The sequence below is a fragment of the Hibiscus syriacus genome, unplaced genomic scaffold (assembly GCF_006381635.1).
Source record: "Hibiscus syriacus cultivar Baekdansim isolate YM2019G1 unplaced genomic scaffold, ASM638163v2 tig00110809_pilon, whole genome shotgun sequence".
Lineage (NCBI taxonomy): Eukaryota > Viridiplantae > Streptophyta > Magnoliopsida > Malvales > Malvaceae > Hibiscus > Hibiscus syriacus.
Window position 1 is genome coordinate 1,655,699 of NW_024062869.1, and position 25,379 is coordinate 1,681,077.

The 25,379-nt window shown below is 36.6% G+C and overlaps 1 protein-coding gene and 3 pseudogenes across 1 annotated transcript; 3 read left to right on the forward strand and 1 right to left on the reverse strand.

Moving 5' to 3' along the window:
• Positions 1 to 1,234: 1,234 nt before the first annotated feature.
• Positions 1,235 to 2,585, reverse strand: LOC120141435 (annotated as a pseudogene).
• Positions 2,586 to 9,693: 7,108 nt separating this feature from the next.
• LOC120141479 (probable serine/threonine-protein kinase WNK11) lies at positions 9,694 to 10,093 on the forward strand. The gene is made up of 2 exons (XM_039156331.1): positions 9,694 to 9,838; positions 9,927 to 10,093. Exons 1-2 carry the CDS (start codon positions 9,710 to 9,712, stop codon positions 10,068 to 10,070), a joined length of 273 nt encoding a protein of 90 aa, XP_039012262.1. The 5' UTR covers positions 9,694 to 9,709; the 3' UTR covers positions 10,071 to 10,093.
• Positions 10,094 to 11,216: 1,123 nt separating this feature from the next.
• On the forward strand, positions 11,217 to 13,104 carry LOC120141462 (annotated as a pseudogene).
• A 1,559-nt stretch (positions 13,105 to 14,663) lies between these two features.
• On the forward strand, positions 14,664 to 25,289 carry LOC120141474 (annotated as a pseudogene).
• Positions 25,290 to 25,379: the final 90 nt, after the last annotated feature.

Here is a 25,379-nt window from a genome sequence, read left to right on the forward strand (position 1 = left end):
TCATTGCAAGTACCAAACAAACTTTATCTCGGCAAAAGTTTCTGAACATTCATGATTATTGCTAGAAAATCTTGTAGAATGAGACAAAGGAATTTGAGTAAATAGCTTAACTATTTATTTTAAATACCCTAAATAATTTATTTTTTCTTAAAAAATTCCTTGAAATTGATATCTATTAAAGATTCAAAATATATATAAATTTAAATAAAAAATTTTAACTGGAATTTAAAAATAATAAGAATGTTAGAGCATTAAAAATGTGTTTGATATAAACATCAAAAGAATGAACTGTTAGTAAAGAAGGTTTCATAAAAGAGCAATCTTGAAACTACTGTCTGCAGCTCAGAAAATAATAAATAACGATACCAAGAAAAAGAATACATCATTAACAACAAACCCTTCCTCTCATTACTCAGATTTAGACACATTAACTAAACCGAACTACAGAATGGGCAAATAATCAGTTCAGATATTACAATATATGGTCAATCATTAAATGTTTGTATCTAAAATAATGAATCCTACGAATCATGGGAAGCAAAACGCAGATAGGCCGACTCGGTGACGAGCAGGGACGAATCTATAACAGTCCCAAATTTTATTGGTATAATTACATTTTAGATTCTTTTTAATTTAAATTTTAGTGAAATGGGACATTTACTCTTCTCAATTTTTAGATTTAAGTACTCGGTAGAGTATTGTTCTTTTGATATAATACGTTTTAACCCCCTCAATGTTTGATCATGGCTCCGTCCGTGGTGACGACAAGAAACAGTTAGATGAGCGAACCCGATCGTTTAGAACAGCTTGTATGGCTAACCACATGAAATAGAGTGCTATATATTGGCATAAGGCAACAAAAAAGTGATTCCAAATCCCAAGCAATGTTGCCTGTATAGTTTGATTCTTAAAAACAAGTTCAACAGTTAGTGAACATAGAATAGAATGTTCCTTGTATTTGTGCTTGCTAGATTGAAAATTAAACCATAATTTACATATATACTCTGATTAGAGTTAGCAAAGTTATCGATAAATGAAATTCTATGTAGCCTCAGCCTGTCAAGAAAAGTCTGTCACTAAATTAGGTTTATGCAATACAATCTGGTTATGTCAATGCGAGGCCAATACCCTAGCAACCAGAAGCATCCCACGAGCTACTGTGGATGGTAAGATGGATGGTATTGTGGCGATAAACCATATGCACCGCCTCAGCCTGTCAAGAAAAGTCGTCACTAAATTAGGTTTATGCAATACAATCCGGTTATGTCAATGCGAGGCCAATACCCTAGCAACCAGAAGCATCCCACGAGCTACTGTGGATGGTAAGATGGATGGTATTGTGGCGATAAACCATATGCACCATAAGGAGGTCGGCTATCGTAATTATATGAATGGTATGCAGCAGGGTTTGGATTCAAAGGGAAACCCATAGGGGCTCCCGCTAAACCATAATTCGGAGCTGATGGGCTTGCATAAGGATTATCAGCAGGAGTAGAGTCTGGAAAGCCAAACGGAACGGCTGGTGGCCTTAAATATGAAGCAGAATGATCTGGCAATAATCCTGCTGGTTGAAGATGAGCTTGCTGGAACGGAGGGATCACGGAAGTTGTACCAGCAGCACTTGATGAAGGTACTGCATGAACAACAGATGCAGTTGTTTTAGGATGCTTGTTGACACTCTGCTGCTGCCTTCCCGGAGCCTGCTTCTTCCTCTTCCTGTTTGCCTGCTGAGCCACCAACTGATTGGCCTTCTGAACAGCTTGCTGCTGCTGCTGAGGCTTGAAAGCAGAAGGTGTTGCAGGGGCTTTTCTGTCTGCCTTCTGCTTCTCAAGCTGCTCAATATATTTCTGAAGGGGCTTGACAGCTAGTCATATGGACATTACCAATACACATGAAAACTTCATTTCTTAAAAGCTCCTTCGCACACCTAATAATCTAAATCAAGCATTCATGGCAATCACAAAACAATCAAGATCAAGTGCAGATCAATTAACAGGACTTGTTTACATAAAACACGGGAAATCAAGGAACATGATCAATCCCAAAACCAAATAAATCCAAATTCATATGCTAAGAATTGCATTCCATCAATAAACTAATAAACTTACCATGGATTTTGTCCCCTAAACCAATGGACCTACACAATACAGTAGCTTGCCGTAATCTAACAATGGTAAAAAGGTAATCAACAAGATCCTCTTTATCAACCATAGGTCCCAAGTTATAAGTTGCCACTAAATGCAAAACCGCCAATGTCTCCAAAGAGTTATCTTCGAGCAACCTGACCTTGTCATTCCACTCTAAAGCTAACTTCTTTGCTCTCTCCCTCACTTCTTCATTGATGCTTATACCAGTTTCCATGAACAGTTACAAAAAAACACACAAACCATCCTTATTTTAAGCAGTACCGGTTCTATCTCAGCCTTCGACAGTGAATTCTCAGCGTAAAACCTCTCCATTGCATCCAAAACCATTGCCCCAGGATCCGCAGCACTTTTCAAAGCACCGGGAAGTTCCATCAGGATAGCGTCCCACTCTTCTACACGGTATCGGTATATGTACTTCCTCAACCCTTTCCCATCCATTCTCTCTCAAAACTCCTTTAGTTCTGATCGAGCCTGTTAGAGATATAACAATCCGAGATAAAAAGAAAATAATTTTTTTTTATAGATTCACAATTTGCTTCCATAGTGATTCATACAAGTCGCGTCAAACAACATTCAATTCCTTAGCAGGATTTAATCGTAAAATTCATGTACATGAATCAAGAATAAAACAAACACAATTAATAACATGGAAAATATTTGATTAAATAATTTGAATAGAAAACCATAAATATATTAATAGAAATAAGTTAAGGCATGGAATTATGCAATTTCCTTAAGACAGATTTTCAGTCACTCCTTAGTGCTCGAGATCTTTGGGCGTTTGTCTCCCAAGATACAACAACGGGATGATCAACGAACAGTAGTACAATTGTTGATATCACGAACTATTCCTTATCTTCGCATATCACAAAAAAACTAGAGAAAAAATTCCTTTGAATTGGTTTTTGAGTTGTTTTTTGAATTGTATTAACCTAGTAGGTTAACACGGTATTTATAGGGAGTTCAAATTGTGAATAATTGAAATTTTTTGACCTAATGAAGCATTAATAAAAATAAAGTAATTTCTCAAATTACTGTTTTGATTAAAGAAACTTTTTAATATTTATCTTTTCAATTCCAAAATAGATTTTGAAAAGATATTATCTATTTGATTAAAATATCTCACATTTGGATTAAAATATCTACAAGCCCACAAAGAGCTAGATCAGTTCGAACATTCATGTTACCCACATAGTGCACCTTTGCACATTTAGGAACCAACAATTGGTTCCACATTTTCCTCAACAACGTTTGGATCGATTTCTCATTCAAAGCTCCAAAATTATTAACAACAAAAATTCCAACAATCCCCTACATGAATGAAATTGATCTTTTATCAAAATCATTTTTACTCGAAGTGGTGATAGACTCTACGATCAATAGTTGCATAGGATAGGTAGGTGTCCTCCTTTGAACCTTCCCTTATGATAGTATATTTACTTTACTAGTTGACAAGTAAACGTGATGTACTTGAACTATTCTGCCATTTGTGTAAACGATGATATACTTCACACAACTACCTCTCTGACAAGAAATTTTGTTCTCTTGGGTATGTCCCTAAAGCCATGGACATCGCCTGGTTTTGTAAGAGTTTGAAAGAACTATGCATAATAGTCTCCTTAAAGCGACCTCACTCCACTCTCACATAGGTGACTTATGTTGCTCGACTCTTCGAAGAACACAATGATCATTAAAAGCTTTGTTTAGCCTATACCAATTTGATCACTGTTTACATCATAGGAACAAACTTGAGATAAGAAACCCCCACAGTGACCACACACAGTTTATATAATTAGGTTGTCCCTTTGAACCTAAATCTAAGGTTCTCCTGTCAACAAGGTAGAGTTTCCCTTCACATAAAGCCTTTCATTTCATGGGAATTTAGTCTCATTCCTTTCGATGTTTACTCAACTTGATTTCAATATTAACCTTTCGGTTAGTGAACCTGCGGTGTTATCCTTTGATCTTACAAAGTCAACAGTGATAACTCCATTTGAGATCAGTTGTCTAATGTTATTATATTGAAGTTCTATGCTTTACCAATATATGAATTTTATGGGCACAAACTTTGGTCATTCAAGAATATACTCCAAGAAATTCAAAAGTCATTCAACTTATTCTCTAGACTTGTCTAGAACAAGCTTAGATTCTATTATGGATTTGATTATATCCATTTTCTTGAGGATTTCTAGCTTGACTCATCTTCTCAATGTGAAAACATTGGGAATAATACAATCCATACTCTTGAGTATATCTGAGATATCTCAATTCTCTTATAATTGTTTTTCAGAGGTTTGTCATAATGACAATATCTTTGTTTCAACATTTCGTTGAACATCGAGACTTATCTTTATTGATAGTCTTCAATCATCTTCCTTAGTTATATAAGGGAATATATTTTCAAATAATAAGATATTCTTTGATTTCATTATTACTTTCTTGTGAATCTCGGGGCTCTTTGATTCATACACAAGATGTCGACATGTCTTGCTATAATCTACATAGTCAATATAATCCATCGATTTGGGATTTCGTTTCCTTTGATAATGAAATCATTACCTTTACAATACACCCCCACATTTTTAAATATTTGTAGAAAGATTTTCCACAATTCCATAACTTATATGGTGACTTGTCAAATTTTTCGGGAAACTTTATTTAAAAGGTAATTAGCTGAAAAACAACATCCCCACATATTCTGTGATAACCCAGAACTTCTTAGCATTGTGTTCATCATTTTATTTTTAAGAATTAATTCTTCCGCTTTGCTACCCCATGATGGTGTCACTTTATGAATAATATCATGTTGTGCACAGTATTGACCAATTAATTTTCCTTACCAAATTAAAATCATTTAAGATTTCCAAGGAAAGAAATTCAATAATTTATTTTCCTTACAAAGTTATAATCATTTAAGATTCTCAAGAAAATAAATTCAACATTCTATTTTCCTTACAAAGTTAGAATCATTAAAGATTCTTAAGAAAAAAAATCTAACTATTTGTTTTCCTTAAGAAGCTATAATCAACACAAGATTCTAACAATAAAATAAATTCAATGATTTATTTCCTTTATATTATGTTAATTGACTGGATTATTAACACTAAAACTTTAAACAAATATATCACAACAACTCGATCTGTTTAACAAACGAAAATCGAAAGGAATTAATCATTTAATTTACCAATCCAATAATCAAAAGGAATTAATCCTTTGATTTTAATTTTCACACTCCTATAATCGAAAGGAACTGATCCTTTTATTTTACTTTTTGCAACACAATAATCAAAAGGAACTAATCATTTGATTTTACTTTTGACAACCCAATAATCAAAAGCCTTAGATTAAACTTTAAATATGTTTGTATCTACAACATTTCTCAAAAGAAATTTTTAGTATAATAATAAAATTTATAGTGTTTCAAAAAACACAAACAATAATTATTATATCATTTAATAATAATTATAAATACCAAATGTATTCTTTATTCATGTCATATTTAATATTCCATATTAATACGCCAAAGGTTATATGGTAATAATACCATAACAATAATATTATGATTAATGCTCACGTGCACTTTTATGGGCAAAATCTTATCATAATGATATTCCCCAATAATACCATAATATAGAAAGAATCATGAAAGAATCACATTGATTATTTAATTTCTCTACATTTATGGGCAAAAATCACATATGGAATTTTTATTTTCCATAACTAAAGAATCACATTTATTCTTTTATTTGTGAAAAAGGCAAATCACCATGCGCTTCTCACCATGCATTTGTGTACTTACGTAAGTTAGTTCCTACGTGAGTTTGTAAAGCAATTTGAAAAAAAAAACTCATGTACCATTGCGCATATTCAAATCAATCTCACTTATTTTCAATTTTTTATTATCGAATAGAAACAACGTTTCAAACTTAGTAACCAACGTTACTTTAACAATAATTTCTATTAAATAGATTTGCCCACTTTGAAATTAAGCAAACCCATTAAGAACGACAGGAAAAATCCCGAAAACAAATTTATTTGCTTATATCAATTTTTTCAAGATTTTCGAATCGTCTCAGATTTATTTTTTCCATAAAGGTAGAAGATAGAAGTCTGACTTAATATTGTTAGAGGTATAACAATTCGAGACGAAAAGAAAATAAAAAAAACAAATATTTTATAGATCCACAATTTGCTTCCATGGTGATTCATACAAGTCGCAAAAACAACATTCAATTACTCGACATATCTTGTCGTAAAATTTGTTTACATGAATCAAGAATAAAACAAACACAATTAATAACATGGAAAATATTCGATTAAATAATTTGAATAGAAAACCATAAATATATTAATAGAAATAAGTTGAGGCCTGCAATTATGCAGTTTCCTTGAAACAGATTTTCGACCACTCTTTGGTGCTCGAGATCTTTAATCGCCTGTCTCCCAGGATACATCAACGAGATGATCAGCGCACAGTAGCACAACTGTCGAGATCTCGAACGATTCACTGTCTTCGCCTATCACCAAAAACGAGAGAAAATAATTCATTTAAATTGATTTTTGAGTTTTTTTAATTGTGTTTAATCTAGTAGGTTAACGCAGTATTTATAAGGAGTTCACATTATGATTAATTAGAAAATTTTGACCTAATAAAACATTAATGAAAATCAAACAATTAATCAATTTTTAAAATTATTGTTTTGATTAAAGGAATATTTTAATATTTATTCTTTTAATTCAAAAATAGATTTTAAAAATATATTCTCTATTTAAAAAAATATCTCATATTTAAATTAAAATATATGCAGACCCACAAAAAAACTAAATCAATTCGAACATTCATATTACTCACATAATACACGTCTGCATATTTAAAAACAAATAATTAGTTCATATTTTCATCAACAACATTTAGGTCAATTTATCTTTTAAAGTTATAAAATTATCAAAAGAGTTTCCAACAAAGTCACCACCGAGTCAATGTGGCCAGACGGGGGAACCGAAACATCAGACGACGGCAAGTCTACGAAATTTGAAGACAATGTTTTCTCAACATTTGACGGTACAAGATAATTTAAAGGTTGGTTGATCACCAAATCAGTGACCGAGTCAACTCGGCATTGTTCCGTTAACGGGTTGGGAGCCGGTGGATCTCCCTGTTTTGATGCAGGCAATTGAGTTGAGCACCGAGTGAGCTTCGAAACGGGGACGCCGTCAATTGGGTTGCGAATTAATTCGCAAGACTCAAGGAGGCGGAACCGTTGAGTCACCTCGTTTTGAATGGCGGTGAAGTAAGCATCGAGGTCGGACCATGAGATAGAGAAAGAATAAAGGTGCTGAGAGTTGGCTTTGAGATCATCGAACGCTTTCTTGAGCTCTTCTTTTTTGACGTCAATGAGTTTGATTTCCGATTCTATTCTTCTCAGCGACTGGATGTTTTCTGACGACATTCTTTCTACGAGATCAATTGTGTTAAACAGAGGCGAGTTTCTTTGCGTTTTTACCAAAAATATCCAAATATTATAATATTACTTGTGAGGCATACGTTAAATGCGCCTTTGTTTAGGTGGGCTGAAGGAGTGTTCTCTTAAGTGCGCCTTTACTTTAGGGAACACACTTTCGGTTCACATAAGTAAAGGCGCATTTCACGTAATGTACCTTATTATAAAAGATGTTATATCGATAAAATTTAAAAAATTAATGTTCGATAAGTAATATTATAATATTTGAGTGATTTTTAGTAAAATCGCCGAGTTTCTTTTTTATTAAAAGAAAAATAAGATCAAATAAAATCTCTAGGACATACTCTTACATAATTATGGAAAACAAAAAAGAAAATCCAAATGTAATTATAACTTATTCAAAATATTTTTAATTCATATGACAACAAATATTTAAATACTCTCAAATTTATAAAATTTATGAATAATAATTATCATTTTAATTTTTGAAATAGTTTAATTCGTGTAAAAACATATTTTTTAATCATAAGAAAGAGCCTAATTAAGACTTAGGCTTACAATAAGGAAGACCATAGTCATCTCTATCTAGAAGAGGCAGTAAAGAAACCGGGAGCGAATCATAGATGTTCAATGAATAAGAAAGCAGATCAACTTGTTTGGCCAGAGAGCCCGCAGGAAAGTTTCCTTCACGAGGTGTCCAAAGAAAGCTAGTCACCCAAACATGTCGTCGAAGTCTGTGAATAGCTCTCACCAAAGGAATAAAACTAGTGGCTGTTGTACTATCTTGAAGAATCTTGATTGCTTGAGCATTATAAGATTGGATTTGGAGGATTTCAGATCCATACTATCAAGCAACATGAAGCCTTGATAAATTGCCCAAAGCTCAGCATGAAAACTGTCCATTTATCCGGATAGTTCTGTTGAAACCAAGAAGCCAGTGACCGATATTGTCCCTCAGAAGACCACCCACAGAATTAATCCCCGAGCTTGGTGAAACTGCTCCATCAACATTTAAGCAAGTCCATCCAGGATCACGGTGCTGCCAGCGAATAAAGTTTGGTTTACGCATTGAAACAGTAGGATGAGACAAACATGAATGATAGTAGCGAGCCCCTATGATGGCGCGATTACAGACTGCTACAGAAGATGGCTCAGCATTATTGAAAACGTGATCGTTCATGTCCTTCCAAAGGTGCCACAGTAAGAGATCATATTCCATGGGATATTCGTTTGCTGTGGCTGTGCCGTGAGAAGCTAGGTTCTGTAGCAACCAATCCTGTGTATTGCACTGGGAAAAAAGACATCATGAGAAGAATAATTGATTGTATTCGAAATGAAATTCCAGACTGTTTTGGTTTGAGGGGCAGTCTCTAAGGATATGTAAAACTGATTCATCCAAACTATTGCATCGAGGACAAGAAGAAGACTGAACTATTGAACGTCGAAAATGCTCGAGATTAGTCCAAAGCTTCTCTTTACAGACAAGCCAGATGAAGAGGCATATCCTTTGCGGAACTCCAGATCTTGTTTCAAATGACATTCATTGGTTGCTAGTTTTGCATAGACAATTAAGATTTAAGAAGAAGCAGAATTAATATCAACCCTGTGATTATGAGACCATCCAAACACAACCGTCATCACTGTCAAAAGCATCCGGGCAGCGAGTACCCAAAAATGTGGGGAATAGCTTCCGGAGTAAAGATAGTTAATAGTTTCTGCATATTCGAATCGCCTTTATCGTTCACCAAATCCAAGGGGTTAAGCGTAGCAGAATGAGCAGTCAATTGTGTAGTATAGTTACTCAATGAGCCAAAAGTGGAAATCCATACATCATCAAGAATATTAATATGGTTACCATTGCCAATCTTCCAGAGAATGCTTTCTCTCAAAGTCGGCCAGCTTTTAGAAATTCCCCTCCATAGAGGAGTACAAACGTGTCTATGCGCCGAAATGGGACATTGAGTCATATAACAGAGACAGCGTGTTGGAAAAATTGATTGCTGCAAAACGAGGCGTTACCACTTACTAGAAAATATTAAATAAAATATATAAACAAAGAAACATAGGCAATGTTCAGTGAAGAAACATAGGCAAGTTTCAATGAAGGCATTGAAGAAATGGTCCAAACAGATTTTGAAAGGCTTGGATTATTTGCAAACTCATGATCCTTGTATCATCCACAGAGATCTTAATTGCAGCAATGTTTTTGTCAATGGCAACACTGGTCAGGTATATGCCTTTAAATTCATTTTTTTAAATTATGAATGCGGTTGCATTTAGTTAATGTGTAATCTTATTGATTTGATGAGTAATATAGGTTAAGATCGGCGATTTGGGTTGGCTGCGATTGTGGGGAAGAGCCATTCGGCGCATTCGATTCTCGGGACGCCGGAATTCATGGCACTGGAATTATACGAGGAGCATTACACCGAACTATTCGACATATACTCATTCGGGTTGAGCGTGCTGGAGATGGTGACCTTGGAATTTTAGATGCAAAATCCAAATTAGTGGTTGCCTTTTGCCCTTCAAAACTCTCTTTAAGGTAGGAGAATTGGAAACAGCTTAGGGAAGGGTTTGGTTTATGTTTAATTTTGTATACAATATAAATGGGGGAGCCAAGCAAAGAACGTATGAGATTGAAGCAAATGACCTCTCAAGATATTGTAAAGCAGCCCTTGAAGTGGAGCTGCAGGGAACATATTTTCTTTATTATAGGATAAGTTGGGTGGGGAAGGAGCCTTTTCTTTACTATAGATATATCTGTCATGTATAATATTATACAATCAAATCAAAGTTTTATGTGTACAGTGAAAATAAAATTGATATCACTTTAAATATAAAAATTTTGCCATTTACGTAAAATGTAGTTCCCAACTTTTTTAGTACAATAAGGTATCTAATTTTTTAATAGTACAATTAGGTACTTATTTTTTTAATTATATATATTATTTTTTTATTGATTTATACCTATTATTTTAATGTTATTTAGTTAAAAGTATAATATATGTTACATAATTCATACATCACCACGGACTTGAGTCTTGAATCGTGGTAGACTCGTAGTATTAAATTGTGGTTGTAATTGCAGTGTTGCGATAATAATTATTAAAATGCTACAATGTGATTTATTTTTAACAAATAACTATGATTTTATATTTAGGATGCGATTGCGGTGTCGCGATGATTTTGAAAAATATTACGATGCGACTGTTGCTTTGCGTTACAGACCACCGGTGTGACATTTGCTTAGTATCTCAAACCGGATTCATTGGGAGAGGAATTTGTCTGAGTTCAACAGCTGTTGTAGATGTGGACACCCAGTTTATGATTGGTTACATGTTATTTTGGAATATCTGTTAATCTTCTTTGGTGAACGTTTTTGGAATATCAGTAGGTTTGGATAAGATGATGAATTAGACGTAATGGGTTTAGCATCTCATTGAAGATGACGAATTACGTGAAGTTCCTCGACATTTTCTCATATAATTAAACCGCAAAATGCTGACAATAACCTTTGGAAACCACGACAGACAAATGTGCTTTTACCTGATATAAGAAAAACAAGGACGAACAATGATGCCATTGAAGAAACCGAGTCTAAAAAATGCGGAGAATGGGAGGTTTTGATCTGTTCATCAAGTTGCTGACCTGTATTGCACTTGTTTCTGCTTTAATCAAAGCCTGCATGGGAGGTGAGTTACATGAACCCAAATCTTTTTACACCTTCATATGATTTATTGATCCACAAAATAATCTGGGGATTCAGTGGAATGAGTTGTCACACAATCCATGCTTGCTTAAGCTTAATGGTGTTAAGTGCAATCCTCAGGCTACCTTGATTGAAGAACTAAGGCTTGAAAATATGAATCTTAGCGGAATCCCTCTGCAAACTTAGAAAGCTCGAAGTTGTTAGCTTATCGAGAAATCTTATACACGGGACGATACCGAGCGCAATATCGTACTGCACTAGGCTGAGGTATCTCAACTTGAGCAGTAACACACTGAGTGGGAGAGTTCCTCGGACTCTGGCCAAGTTGAAATATCTCGAGAGTTTGGACATCTCTAACAATCCTTCTATGATCATCGGGTCAAATATCAGAAAGGGATCGAAGAGTTCATACGATTATTTCGAGGAACCGGTTTCGTTACAAAGAGATGGTCAGTTAAATACAACAAGCAAAGTTGAACAAGCTGCAGGAGCCTCGAAAGATTCTAGTGAAAAGAATTCAACCAGTCTATTGGTCATTTTGTTGCCTCTGTTTTTTAGCTTTGGCTTCCTCTTTGTGTTCATATACTATATGAGCAAGAGGGCCAACAAAATAGCCGAACAGAAGGAGACACTAAAGGTGCTTAAAGAATTGCCGCCCAAACTTCTCCCAATCGATGCAGAACCGGAAGTGATGCAAGAGGATAATAGGCAACAAGATATTGTGTTCTTTGTTGAAGACCGTGAAAGCTTCAAACTAGATGATCTCCTCGAAGCCTCGGCCGATTTACAAAGCCAGAGCATTTGCAGTAGCCTTTACATGGTAATACTTAAGAACAATGCAACTTATGCTGTCAAAAGGTTGAAGAAATTGCAGGTGTCTCTCGAAGATTTTAGCCGAACAATGAGGCGGATCGGGAACTTGAATCATCGAAATATCCTACCCCTTGTAGGCTACAGTTGTACTAATGACGAAAAACTTATTTTCTACAAGTATCAGAGCAAAGGAAGCCTCCTGAACTTGCTACAAGGTACACAGAACCTTAAAAACGATGAGGCCGGTTATATCATGATCGGAGTTTAGGAGTATGAACATTTTTTCCATTTGGTTACTTTATTGAATCTGTCTCTCTGATGAACTGTTTTTGTTAACTTGCAGGCTACATTGAGGGCAAAAGAGAATTTCCATGGAGACTAAGACTGGCAATAGCAAGTGGTCTTGCAAAGGGTTTGGCATTCATATACCAGAACCGGAACGATGACGAGGAGAGCATTCCTCATGGAAATCTAAAGCTCTCAAACATATTGTTGGGTGAAAACATGGAACCATTGATAAGTGAGTACGGAATTCCAAGGCTTTTGGACCCCAAGAAGAATGGCCTTTTCGCCAATGGTTATGCTGCACCAGAGAAAAGTTTATCAGAAAAAGGCGATGTTTTCAGCTTCGGAGTCATCTTACTGGAGTTACTAACCGGCAAGATGGTGGAGAAAACCGGAGTAGACCTCCCGAAGTGGGTGAAGTCGATGGTGAGTGAAGAATGGACCGGAGAGGTCTTTGACAAAGGGGTCCCCAAAGCCGCATTGCAGTGGGCATTTCCCTTGCTAAATATAGCTCTCAAGTGTGTATCTCATTCACCACAGGATAGACCAACCGCATTAGAGGCATCGGAAAAGATCGACGAGGGTTTCTTCAAAATCTTCCTGGGAATCAGGCCACCCTGATTGCTGTATACTTCACACTGTCATACCAGAAACTTGGGACACTCCGGTATCCAATTGTTAGCGCATTCTTCGTTGATTTTGCAGGAAGAAATCTCCATGTTAAGTTCAATAAGCTATCTACCTCGCATAATGATGCAGAGTGAAGCCTGAGTTATGTCATAATATTAGAATCACATATATTACAAGTCCATGCTATTTAATCGTATCGTATTGTATTTTAATTATTTTTCGTATGGTATTGTGTTTTTAAAATTTGCTCAAATCACCATGTGAGAGTGGGACCAATTAATACAGGAAATGGTAGCATGCATAATTTGGTTATGGTTTTACATATGGAATATGATCTGCAATTATTGAATGGTGGTAATTCTTTTATTGGGTTAATTTCTTAAAATTTGAAGTTTTGGATTTAACTCAAAGATAATTTGAATTAGCTTTAATTTGAAACATTAAGCCTTTCAAATCCCCCCTTTTTTTTGGGGGACAATTAGCCTTTCAAATTTCATACAGGGACAAATAAAAGCACCGAATTAGCCATTGTTGCTAGACTAACATGACAGCTGCTGACCCCAAGCACCACCCACAACGGCTATATGTTTGAATCTCTGGATTGACCCCATTGTCCATATCTACTAATTTGGATTATGATAATTCTTTGGAGCGCCTTTATTATTTTTAAATATTTCTTTTAAAAAATAATATTTTTCTTGACTTTCTTTTTCGATAATATTAAAGAATTTATACTATATAATATTTTTAACTTTTAAATTCAAATAACACTTATTTGGTTAATCAACGAATATATATATATATATCACAAATAAGTTGCGGGAATATTAATTTATCAAGAATCATTATTGTTATATGCATTTAATGTCAATGTAGGTGATTCTTTTCTTCAGCGTCCATAAATGGTAATTGTTTATATATATTTTAAAAATATTTATTTTATGAATAAATTATATTACTAGTAAAAGAGAGTTGAAAATGAACTTAAACCTATTTAATCTTGACATGTTTTGTGTTGTCTTAAATGCAACACTTTTTATTAATGATGTTAGTTTAAGGGGTAAACAATTTAAAATTGTTTACATAAAATTTTGAGTTCGAATTTTTGTGTATACTACAGAAAAATTCTGCCGAAAGACTCATCTATCAAAATCAGGTATACGATGCGAGTCGATCTGGAGTAGTTAGGACGAAATCCAGAAATCAAGAGGACAACACAAAAATGCAACACTTTTTAAGGTAGTAAATGTGATTATAAATAATATAAAATTTAAATAACTATGATTATGATAAATTATATAACATATTATCTAAGTTAAAATATATGTCAAACAATACTAAAATAAATTTACTAAATAATGGCACTATTATTTTACCTTCGGGGAAGGGAAAAAGTGTTGGAAGGATATTATAGTCATTTCGAACAACTAAAGCTCTCAGAGATCTAACATTTAAGAAGTCGAAAAACCCAACGGTCATCTCCATCCTCAAATCACCACAAAAACTTCCATCTCTTTTATTCTTGTTTACAAATTCAAATTTCAACTACAAGTTGAAGCTCTCTCTCTCATAGATATCTTAAATTCTTATTCTTCTTCTTCTCCATCTCCATATCTTTTTCTGAATATTCCCAAAACGAGACAGCAAAACAATGAAATCAAGTACAGAATCCGCCGTTGCCGAGAATGGCCGTTTCATGGGAAGGATTTCGACGTCTTCGATTCTGAATTTGCTTCCAAAATCAAAGCTTAAGAAAAGCAACAAGAAACCCAACTCTGAAAACACTCCTCCACCAGATCCCAACATTATTCAAGGGAATAACTCTGCCCAGTTCTCCCTTAAATATCCACTCTCCAAATCTCTTACTCGCTCCTTCGTCAGCCCATCTGACAATCATACTAGAATCCCGCCTCCGACGGACTCTTCGATCAAGGTATATCAAACAAGATCATTTTTCTCTTGTTTGAAATTTGATATATTTTGAGTAATTGTTTGAAATTTAAGCAGAAAGAGATTGTTGAATCCGAAGAACAAAATGAAGAATTGACGAATTTAGATCCATCCGTCAAGGTAAATTTACAAACCTGATTACTAAATTTTTTGAGTAGAAAAATAAAGCTTTTATTTGTGTAAAACATTTCTCGTATTTTCAAAGGTTTAGCATGTTTCTAGACTTGATTATGAACTTTTTTCTTGTTTATTTTAAATCCTTAGTTAAAGTTGAAAACTGAATGACTCTTTGAAGCTTGGTTTTTACTGAAACTTGATTTTCATATTTGTTGTTAACAAATAGGTGGTAGTGAGAATTAGACCCACAAATAGTCGAGCAAAAAGAAATGAATCGAACAGTGAGGAAGGTTTCTTCAGATTCTTTATCAGTTGGTGACGGCAAATTCACATTCGATTCCGTTCTTGATACAAATTCCAGTCAGGTTAGTTAGTACAAGCATATTGCAAAAAAAATAATTCCCCTATAAATGGGTGTTTTGGCTCATGAACTGTATGATTTTTTGTCGCTACCAGGAGGACGTTTTTCATCATATTGGTGTTCCTTTGGTGAAGAATGTATTATCTGGTTACAACGCTTCAATTTTGTCATACGGACAGGTACTCTTTAGAATATATACATATATATATTAAGCTCTCCATCTGTTTCATAAATGGTAAGCTGTGTATAAAGTGCCTATGACATATACAAAATTACATGTGAATAGACTGGAAGTGGAAAGACTTATACAATGTGGGGTCCACCAAGAGCCATGGTTGAGGATCCATCACCAAGAAGCCACCAGGGGATTGTCCCTCGTATCTTCCAAATGCTGTTCTCTGAGATTCAAAGAGTATGCTCTTCTGTTTTGCTTTCTCGGAATTCGTACAAAACGAATAGTAGGGGTTTGGAAGTGTGGTTCTGTTAGGAAAATAAACCGAGTACAAGTAATTTCCCTTTAACCAGATTAGTGAGAATGCGAAATAAAAGCGGAAAAATAATACCCGAAAATTGATAACGGAGTTCAGCCAATTGTGCTTACGTCTCCGGGGCTGCTGCAGATCTTTTACTAAGAGAGAAAATTTACAGGTGTTTACAAAACACTCACTACTCACAAGAAAGCTCTCTAGTATAGGAAGAAAGAAATGTTTTGGGATGATTTTGAAGCTAAATGGGTAAGGGTATTTATAGTAGAAACTTAGGGACTAATCTTTGAAAATACCCTAAAGTGCAATGACTAAAGTGAATTTACCCATTCCTATTTTCAACAAACATCTACCAAAATTTTACCAAACTTTGAAAAACATTTTTCAAAGAAACATTTACCAAACTTTGAAAAAACATTTTCCAAAGTTGGTTGCCAAACTTTGAAACTTTTAACAATCTCCCACTTGAAGACTGATTTTAATATGTCTTCACACTCGATCAATGCAGCAGCATGTCTGGTCTTGTTATTCTAGCATGCCAACTGAAGCTGAACACAACTTCAGTTTGTCCGTAGTCACCGTCTTTGTCAACATGTCTGCCGGATTTTGAGCTCCACTAATCTTTTCAAGTTTCAAAATCCCATCTTCCAGAAGAGACCGGATAAAATGATATCTCAATTGTATGTGCTTTGTCCTGGAATGAAAAGACGGATTCTTTGCTAGATGGATAGCACTTTGACTGTCGCAATACAAGATATTGTTTTCTTGTTTCTTGCCTAACTCTTCCAAGAAACTTTGGAGCCAAACCATCTCCTTGCTGGCTTCCGTAACAGCGACATATCTGCTTCAGTTGTGGAGAGAGCAACTATCTTCTGTAGTTGAGAAACCCAACTCACTGCAGTTCCTCCTAGAGTATAGACATACCCTGTAGTGCTCCTTCTGATGTCGACATTTCCGGCTAAGTCAGCATCTACATAGCCTGTCAGTATCATATCTCCACCTTTGAAACAAAGTGCTTTGTTTGTGGTACCCCGAAGATATCTGAGGATCCATTTGACTGCTTCCCAGTGTACCTTGCCCGGATTATTCATGTACCTGCTAACAGCTCCCACTGCATGAGCAATATCTGGTCTGGTACAAACCATGGCATACATCAGACTTCCAATTGCTGAGGCATACGGCACCTTCACCATGTGTGCACGTTCTTCCTCCGTCTTTGGTGATTGGTCTTTGGAGAGTCTGAAATGAACACCTAAAGGTGTACTTACTGGTTTAGCATCTTGCATGTTGAACCTGGAGAGTACTTTGTTGATGTACTCAGCCTGTGATAACATCAAAGTCCCCGACTTTGTGTCTCTCTTGATCCTCATCCCAAGAATCTGCTTTGCAGCGCCCAGATCCTTCATAGCAAACTGCTTCGACAATTTTTGCTTCAAGTGTATAATCTCTTGCATGTCTGAGCCTGCAACGAGCATGTCATCAACGTACATAATAAAATAATGAAGCTGTTGTCGAACCTCTTGATGTAGCAACAATGATCTGCTTGGCATCTGATAAAACCACTGCTACTCATGAAGCTATCGAACTTCTTGTACCACTGTCTAGGAGCTTGTTTTAAACCATACAAGCTCTTCTTCAACCTGCATACCAGGTTTTTCTTGTCTGCCTCTATGAAGCCTTCTGGCTGCCTCATATAGATTTCTTCCTCCAAATCACCATGAAGGAAAGCTGTCTTTACATCTAACTGCTCAAGATGTAAATTCTCTGCAGCTACAATTTTCAACACCAGTCTGATTGTAGACAATTTTACGACTGGAGAGAAAATTTCATTGTAGTCAATACCTTCTTTTTGCTGAAAGCCTTTGACAACCAATCTTGCTTTGTAGCGTTTGCTCCCATCGTGCTCTTCTTTGATCCTGTAAATCCACTTGTTGTGGAGCGCTTTCTTGCCTGGTGGTAATTCAGCTAATTCCCATGTCTGATTTGACATAAGCGAGTCCATCTCATCTTTCATGGAAGACTCCCACTTGACTGAATCCTCCACTTGCATTGCTTCATCATAGCACTCTGGTTCACCATTGTCAGTCAGCAACAAGTAGTGTAAAGAAGGAGAATACCGTTGGGTTGGTTTAGGAATTCTGGATGAGCGTCTCAGTTCTGGTGTGCCTGGTTCTTCTTGAACTGCTTCAGGATTGATCTGAACATCATTTCCAGAAATCTCCTCGAACTCAGCAAATTCCTTTGTTTCAGCTTCGGTATTACTTGATTCTGCGGTTGATCTATCTTTGTACATCACATTTTCATTGAAAATGACGTCTCTGCTTCTGATGATCTTCCGATTTTCATAGTCCCAAAACCGGTAACCGAACTCATCACCGCCATAACCAACAAAGGCACATTTGTTGGACTTAGCATCAAGCTTACTTCTTTCAACAGAGTCTATGTGTACATAAGAAATACAACCAAACACTCTTAAGTGTGAAAGGTTTATTTCTTTCTTGCTCCAAACTTCCTCTGGTATTCTGCCATCCAAAGGAACTGAGGGCCCACGGTTGATCAAGTAAGCTGCAGTGTTGATTGCTTCAGCCCATAGAAATTTGGGCAAGCCGGCATGTATCCTCATACTTCTGGCACGTTCATTCAGAGTTCTGTTCATGCGCTCTGCTACACCATTATGTTGCGGTGTCTTGGGAACTGTTGTCTCCATCTTGATCCCATTGTTTGCGCAGAAATCTCTGAATCTACTGTCTCTGTACTCTCCTCCATTGTCAGACCTCAACCGCTTGACTTTCAAACCAGTCTCATTTTCCACCATGGCCTTCCATTTTCTGAAGATATCGAAGACTTCTGATTTCTTCTTCAGAAAATAAACCCACACCTTCCTTGTTGAATCATCGATGAAGGTGACATAATATAGTGAGCCTGCAAGAGATGGAACTGGGGATGGTCCCCATACATCAGTATGAACCAATTCTAACCTTTCTGCCTTGGGTGTCTTGCCAATCTTTGCAAAACTGACTTTCTTTTGTTTGCCAAGATGCAATCCTCGCATAGTCCGACATCTACATTTTTTAGATCCGGCAGCTTCCCTTTTGACAAAAGTGTCTTCATCCCTTTCTCGCTCATATGGCCAAGCCTTTGGTGCCATAGGTTTGATTTTCCATCAGCATCTGCTACTGCAATGATATTCTCTAAATTTGAGGTTACATAGAGAGTACCAGTCTTCTTACCACGAGCAATGACGAGTGCTCCTTTGGTAATCTTCCATTCACAGCCTGAAAAGGTTGTGCTATATCCTTCTCCATCAAGCTGTCCAACAGAAATCAGATTTCTTTTGAGGCCAGGAATATGTCTCACTCCTGTCAGCTTCCAGGTGGTCTGGTTTGGCAACTTTAGTCGGATGTCTCCTTTTCCGACGATCTTTAAGGTTTCATCATCAGCAAGATGAACCTTCCCAAAATCACCACTGACATAGTTCTCCATGATTTCTCGACATGGGGTGGAGTGGAAAGATGCCCCTGAATCCAAGATCCATGATTCAATCGGACTGTTGACGCTTAAAATCATGGCATCACCTGTCTCCTCCGTCATGTTGGCAGATTCCTGTGCGCCGGTATTTTTCTTCGGTGCTCGGCAATCTCTTTTGAAGTGACCCTTTTTGCCGCAATTATAACAGGTAAAATCTTTATTTCCTGTTCTTGATTTGCCCCTTCTAGATTTTGATCTGCCACGATTTGAATTTCTTTCTGAAGTTCTCCCTCTAGACTCCGTGTGTAAGGCTGAGGAGGTTGATGCTTCACCGATTCTCTTCGTCGAATTTCTTCACTCAATACCAGATCTCGAACATCGTCGAATTTTAATTTGCTGTTTCCCGACGAACTGCTGACTGCTGTAACAGTAGCATTCCAACTGTCTGGTAGAGATGATAAGAGAATTAAAGCTCGAACTTCATCATCGAACTCAATTTCCACTGAACTCAACTGGGTTGTGATTGTGTTGAGTTCATTTAGGTGTTGTGCCACCGATGCCCCTTCCGCCATCCGCAAATTGAATAATCGCCTCATCAAATGAACTTTGTTTGAGGCCGATGGCTTCTCGTACATACTGGAGAGAGCCGCCATAAGACCCGCCGTGGTCTTTTCCTTTGCTATGTTAAAAGCAACATTGCGGGATAACGTCAGTCGGATAACTCCGAGGGCTTGTCTGTCGAGAAGAGCCCAATCTTCATCCTTCATGCCCTCTGGTTGCTTTCCTGAGAGAGGTTGATATAGATTTTTCTGGTACAAAAAATCTTCAATCTGCATCTTCCAAAAGCCAAAGTCCGCACCATCGAACTTTTCAATTTTCACCTTCCCTTCGTCTGCAGCCATCGCTCCCACTCGAATCTGGCTTCGTTTGGATCGTTTCTGACAATTCTTGCGAATCACCGTGTATTAGAACACCACCGTCGACAAACTCGTATCGCCGACCGAATTTCACTATTCACGAAATTCACTATTCACGTGAATAGTAATGAATAGTAACCTCGCAGAAAATTTGACAAAATTCACAACCAAAAGCTCTGATTACCAGTTGTTAGGAAAATAAACCGAGTACAAGTAATTTCCCTTTAACCAGATTAGTGAGAATGCGAAATAAAAGCGGAAAAATAATACCCGAAAATTGATAACGGAGTTCAGCCAATTGTGCTTACGTCTCCGGGCTGCTGCAGATCTTTTACTAAGAGAGAAAATTTACAGGTGTTTACAAAACACTCACTACTCACAAGAAAGCTCTCTAGTATAGGAAGAAAGAAATGTTTTGGGATGATTTTGAAGCTAAATGGGTAAGGGTATTTATAGTAGAAACTTAGGGACTAATCTTTGAAAATACCCTAAAGTGCAATGACTAAAGTGAATTTACCCATTCCTATTTTCAACAAACATCTACCAAAATTTTACCAAACTTTGAAAAACATTTTTCAAAGAAACATTTACCAAACTTTGAAAAAACATTTTCCAAAGTTGGTTGCCAAACTTTGAAACTTTTAACAGGTTCGTTGCTTCATATGGTTTGAATTTTACAGGAACAAGAGAACTCTGATGGCAGACAGACAAATTATCAGTGCCGTTGCTCCTTTCTTGAGGTAAAATTTGCTACTTACTGGTTTGAAGTAGCTCCGTTCGGACAAAATTTCTTGCTTTGCGCTGATCCCCAGTTTTTCAATACGGATCAGTGCGGAATTCATGAAACGGGTTGAGTTTGCGACCTTAAATTTGAAGACTTGTGTAAAAAATATCTGGATCTTTTCTTCTTCTTCTTTTTTTTTTTTTTGCTTCACATGATGTATTGACTTGTACATGATTATTTTGCAGATTTACAATGAACAAATTGGGGACTTACTCGATCCAACTCTAAGGAACCTTGAGGTCGATATTTATTATTACTTATTTCCCCCCCTTCAAACACTTTCTCAGGGTTTATGCTTCATCGTGTATAATTGGTTCACTGTACATTGTTTTTCAGATAAAGGATGATCCCAAGAATGGAGTGCATGTTGAGAATTTAACTGAACAATATGTTACTAGCTATGAGGATGTAACTCAAATTTTGATTAAGGTAGACGACCAACCCTTTATTAGAAGAAGTTCCTAAATAAAGCATTGAAAGCCTATTTATCTATCATGTTTTACTCTTACTAGTGCATGATCACTTCAATATTGTGTGCTATAGGGGCTTTCAAGTAGGAAGGTTGGAGCAACAACTATAAATTCTAAGAGTTCTAGGTCTCACATTGTGTTCACTTTCATCATTGAATCTTGGTGCAAGGTACAGCCAAATCTTGATTTTCTGCAACCACAGTCAAGTTTTAAGTTCTGCTGATCTTTCCTTTTTCGTGTCAACCAGTCTGTTCTGTTTTATGTCATTTTCTTGTCGATACTGTTCAGTTCCATGATCAGTGTGATTAAATATACCTGTGCATATCTAGAATCTAGGATTTTCTTCTTGATGTAATGAGCTGTTCATCATTGTTTAATTCCACAGGAAGCTTCTTCAAAATGTTTTGGCAGTTCAAAAACAAGTAGAATCAGCTTGATTGACCTTGCAGGACTGGATAGAAACAAACTTGAAGATGTGAGCAGACATGTAGAGGAAGACAAAAATGTCAATAAATCCCTATCACAGCTCGGGTATATATCATCATTACCTTTATATAATCTGAAGCCATTCATATAGTGTGTTTAGATGTCGATATGTTTATAGAATTTCAAGTATATATGAGATTATTGGGTATCGTTGTTAGAGCTTGTGGATAATCTTTACTCGTTCAATGGTTTAGATATTTGGTGAACACTCTTGCAAAAGGAAACTCAACCTGAAAAACCTGAAGATGCTCCATATGGAGGTTCCTGTTTAACACGTATACTGAGAGAATCCCTCCGTGGTAATGCCAAACTCACAGTTATTTGCAACATTTCTGCAGACAACAGGTATTCCAGTTGAATACATTTTTCTTGACTTTGTCCTTTATTTAATGCAAGTAGCAATAACATTGAACCTTTAAGAACACTAACTTCACATTATTTTTATACATAAGATTAGCTGTGATTGTTTTCAAAGGTCATTATTTGAGTGAAGCTTATTGTTTCTGACTGCAGAAATAGTAGTGAAATATTGAGCACTCTCAGATTTGGGCAAAGGATTAAATTCATAAGAAACGAGCCATTAATAAATGAAATATCTGAAGATCATGCCAATGGCTTGAGTGACCAGATTCGTCAATTGAAGGTCGAAAAGTTTCTGCATTACTTGCCTTTTTTAACTTATTGTACTGAATCATAACCTGAATTGCTCTTATCAATTACAGGAAGAGCTTATAAGAGCAAAGTCTGATACATATAACTCAATTGGTGGTAAAACTGGATATGTTAATGGGTGGAATGCACGTGAAAGCTTGAACCAATTAAGAGTAAGTCTTAACCGCTCTTTAATCCTTCCACGCATAGATAACGACGTCGAGGAAGTGCTTAATATTGGAGAGGAAGATATAGAGGAACTACGTCAGAACCTCAATTATTTGCATAGCTCTATTGATACAAACTTAAGAGATCCATCTGACAAGAGAGCCTCCATTCAGTCTTCTTCTGTAAGAGAAAGTTGTGAGACAGACTTGCTGAGTGAAGATGACATTCCTTGCCCAAAAGAAATGGAGATCAAAGAAACTGATGTAGAGGCCATTCCTGAATCAGCTGATGACCTTTCAAGTACATCAAAAACCTTGAAGGCTGTTGATCCTTCAATTAGAAATAGCATCTCCATTAGCCCACACAGTTGGTCTTCAATCCTTGAAGAGCCTACTTTGTCAGAATCTCCTAAAATTGCAAATAATCTAAGGAAAAGCATAGCTGTCGCATCTGCACTTTTGGCCAGTCAGAACAATGTATCAGAGAGTTCAGATTCAGAAGTACCACAGTCGCTCAAAGCCAGTGAGCACATCAAGTTCTCATTACGTGCAAGCAAGACGTTTTTAGGACCTACAGAATCATTGGCTGCTAGCCTTCAAAGAGGCCTGAAGATTATTGATAATCACCAGCACGGTTCAGCTTCCAACAGATCTTCAGTTGCATTCTCATTCGAACACTTGATGCTGAAACCTTGGCCAGAAGCAGACAAGGCCAATGCTTCTGTTCAAACATTACCAAATGACAAACCATCTTCAGATGGTTCTTCTACTCCTTTGCTTTGTTCATCTTGCCAAAAGAAGTTTGACAATAACAACCCAGAGGGGGTTCAGGATAGCTTGAAGACATGGATTGTAGCGGTTAATAACCAACAGAGAGATGGCGAGAATTCTGTATGTTCAAGACTTGCTGAGACATGTTCTCTTTTTATGGTTTGCTTCTTGTTGTATACTTATTATTTTTGTTGCTTCAATTTCAGGCAGTTACAAGGGATTTGGAAGCCGCCAAAAGTGAGAAAACACTAGAAAGTATTTGTAAGGAGCAAGCAACCAAAATTGAAGAGTTAAACCATATGGTAATAATCTTACTCCCCTGAGCATGCACCTGAGCATTTGAACATGCACCTTAACTTGGATTATATTTTGATGGTCTATACTTCTACAGGTAGAACAATACAAACTTGAGAGAGAAAATTCTGCAATTGAACATGCACCTGAGCATTTGAAGAATCAAATAATACCATTTGATGAGCAGTCCAACAATGGTGGAAATGGAAAAGAATTTTTTGATATAAGTGAAAAGGAAGCACTTCTTCAGGAAATTCAAACGTTGAAAAGCAAATTGCAATCATATACTGCACCATCTCTAAACATGTCTACTGAAAAAACTGAGATCCTCTATGCTGTCACGTTCCATCCAATTACGAAAAAGTTTAGACTGTCGTAATAACAGTGAGGAAGAACTTGAGAGGGAAAGACAGAGATGGATGGAAATGGAAAGTGATTGGATATCATTGACTGATGAACTCAGGATGGACCTTGAATCCATTCGCTGTCGTGCTGAGAAAGCAGAGATGGAACTGAAACTTGAGAAGAAGTGCACTGAGGAATTAGATGATGCTCTTAGCAGATCTGTCCTTTGTCATGCTAGAATGGTTGAACAGTATGCTGACCTTCAAGAAAAATACAATGATCTTGTTGGGAAGCACCGGGCAATAATGGAAGGCATAGCAGAGATAAAGAAGGCTGCAGCAAAGGCAGGGAGCAAAGGTCACGGTGCACGATTTGCCAAATCCCTGGATGCTGAGCTCTCCGCTCTTAGAGTCGAAAGGGAAAGAGAGAAAGAACAACTGAAAAAAGAGAACAAAAGCCTTAAAATCCAACTAAGGGACACAGCAGAGGCTGTTCATGCTGCTGGGGAACTCCTTGTTAGGCTGAGAGAAGCCGAGCAAGCTGCCTCAATTGCAGAGGTGACTTTCACTTGTACATTTTTTTTACTGGTAAAAAAACTGCAGAATTGATCCTAACTTGAGACCCGTTTTTGTTCTTTTACAGGAGAACTTTGGAGATGTTCAACAAGAAAATGAAAAGTTAAAGAAGCAAGTGGAGAGGCTGAAAAGAAAACACGAGATGGAAATGGTCACCATGAAGCAATACCTTGCAGAGAGCAGATTGCCAGAATCTGCACTGCAACCATTATATCGAGAGGATTCGGATGTAGCAACGAACAACAGCAATGCAGTTCCTTATGATGATGATCAGGCGTGGAGAGCAGAATTTGGAGCAATATATCAAGAACACTACTAATTCATCCAAAGAAATCAGACCCTACTTTGGTCAAAATAGATATATGCAGTACCTATGTTTTGTGAGTATCAGATACGAGTGTGTATCTTACACGAATGTCTTTCTATGCTCTTTGTATTGCCCTATATGGCTCTTGTATTCTACTTCTACAACACATTCTTTGGGTTTTA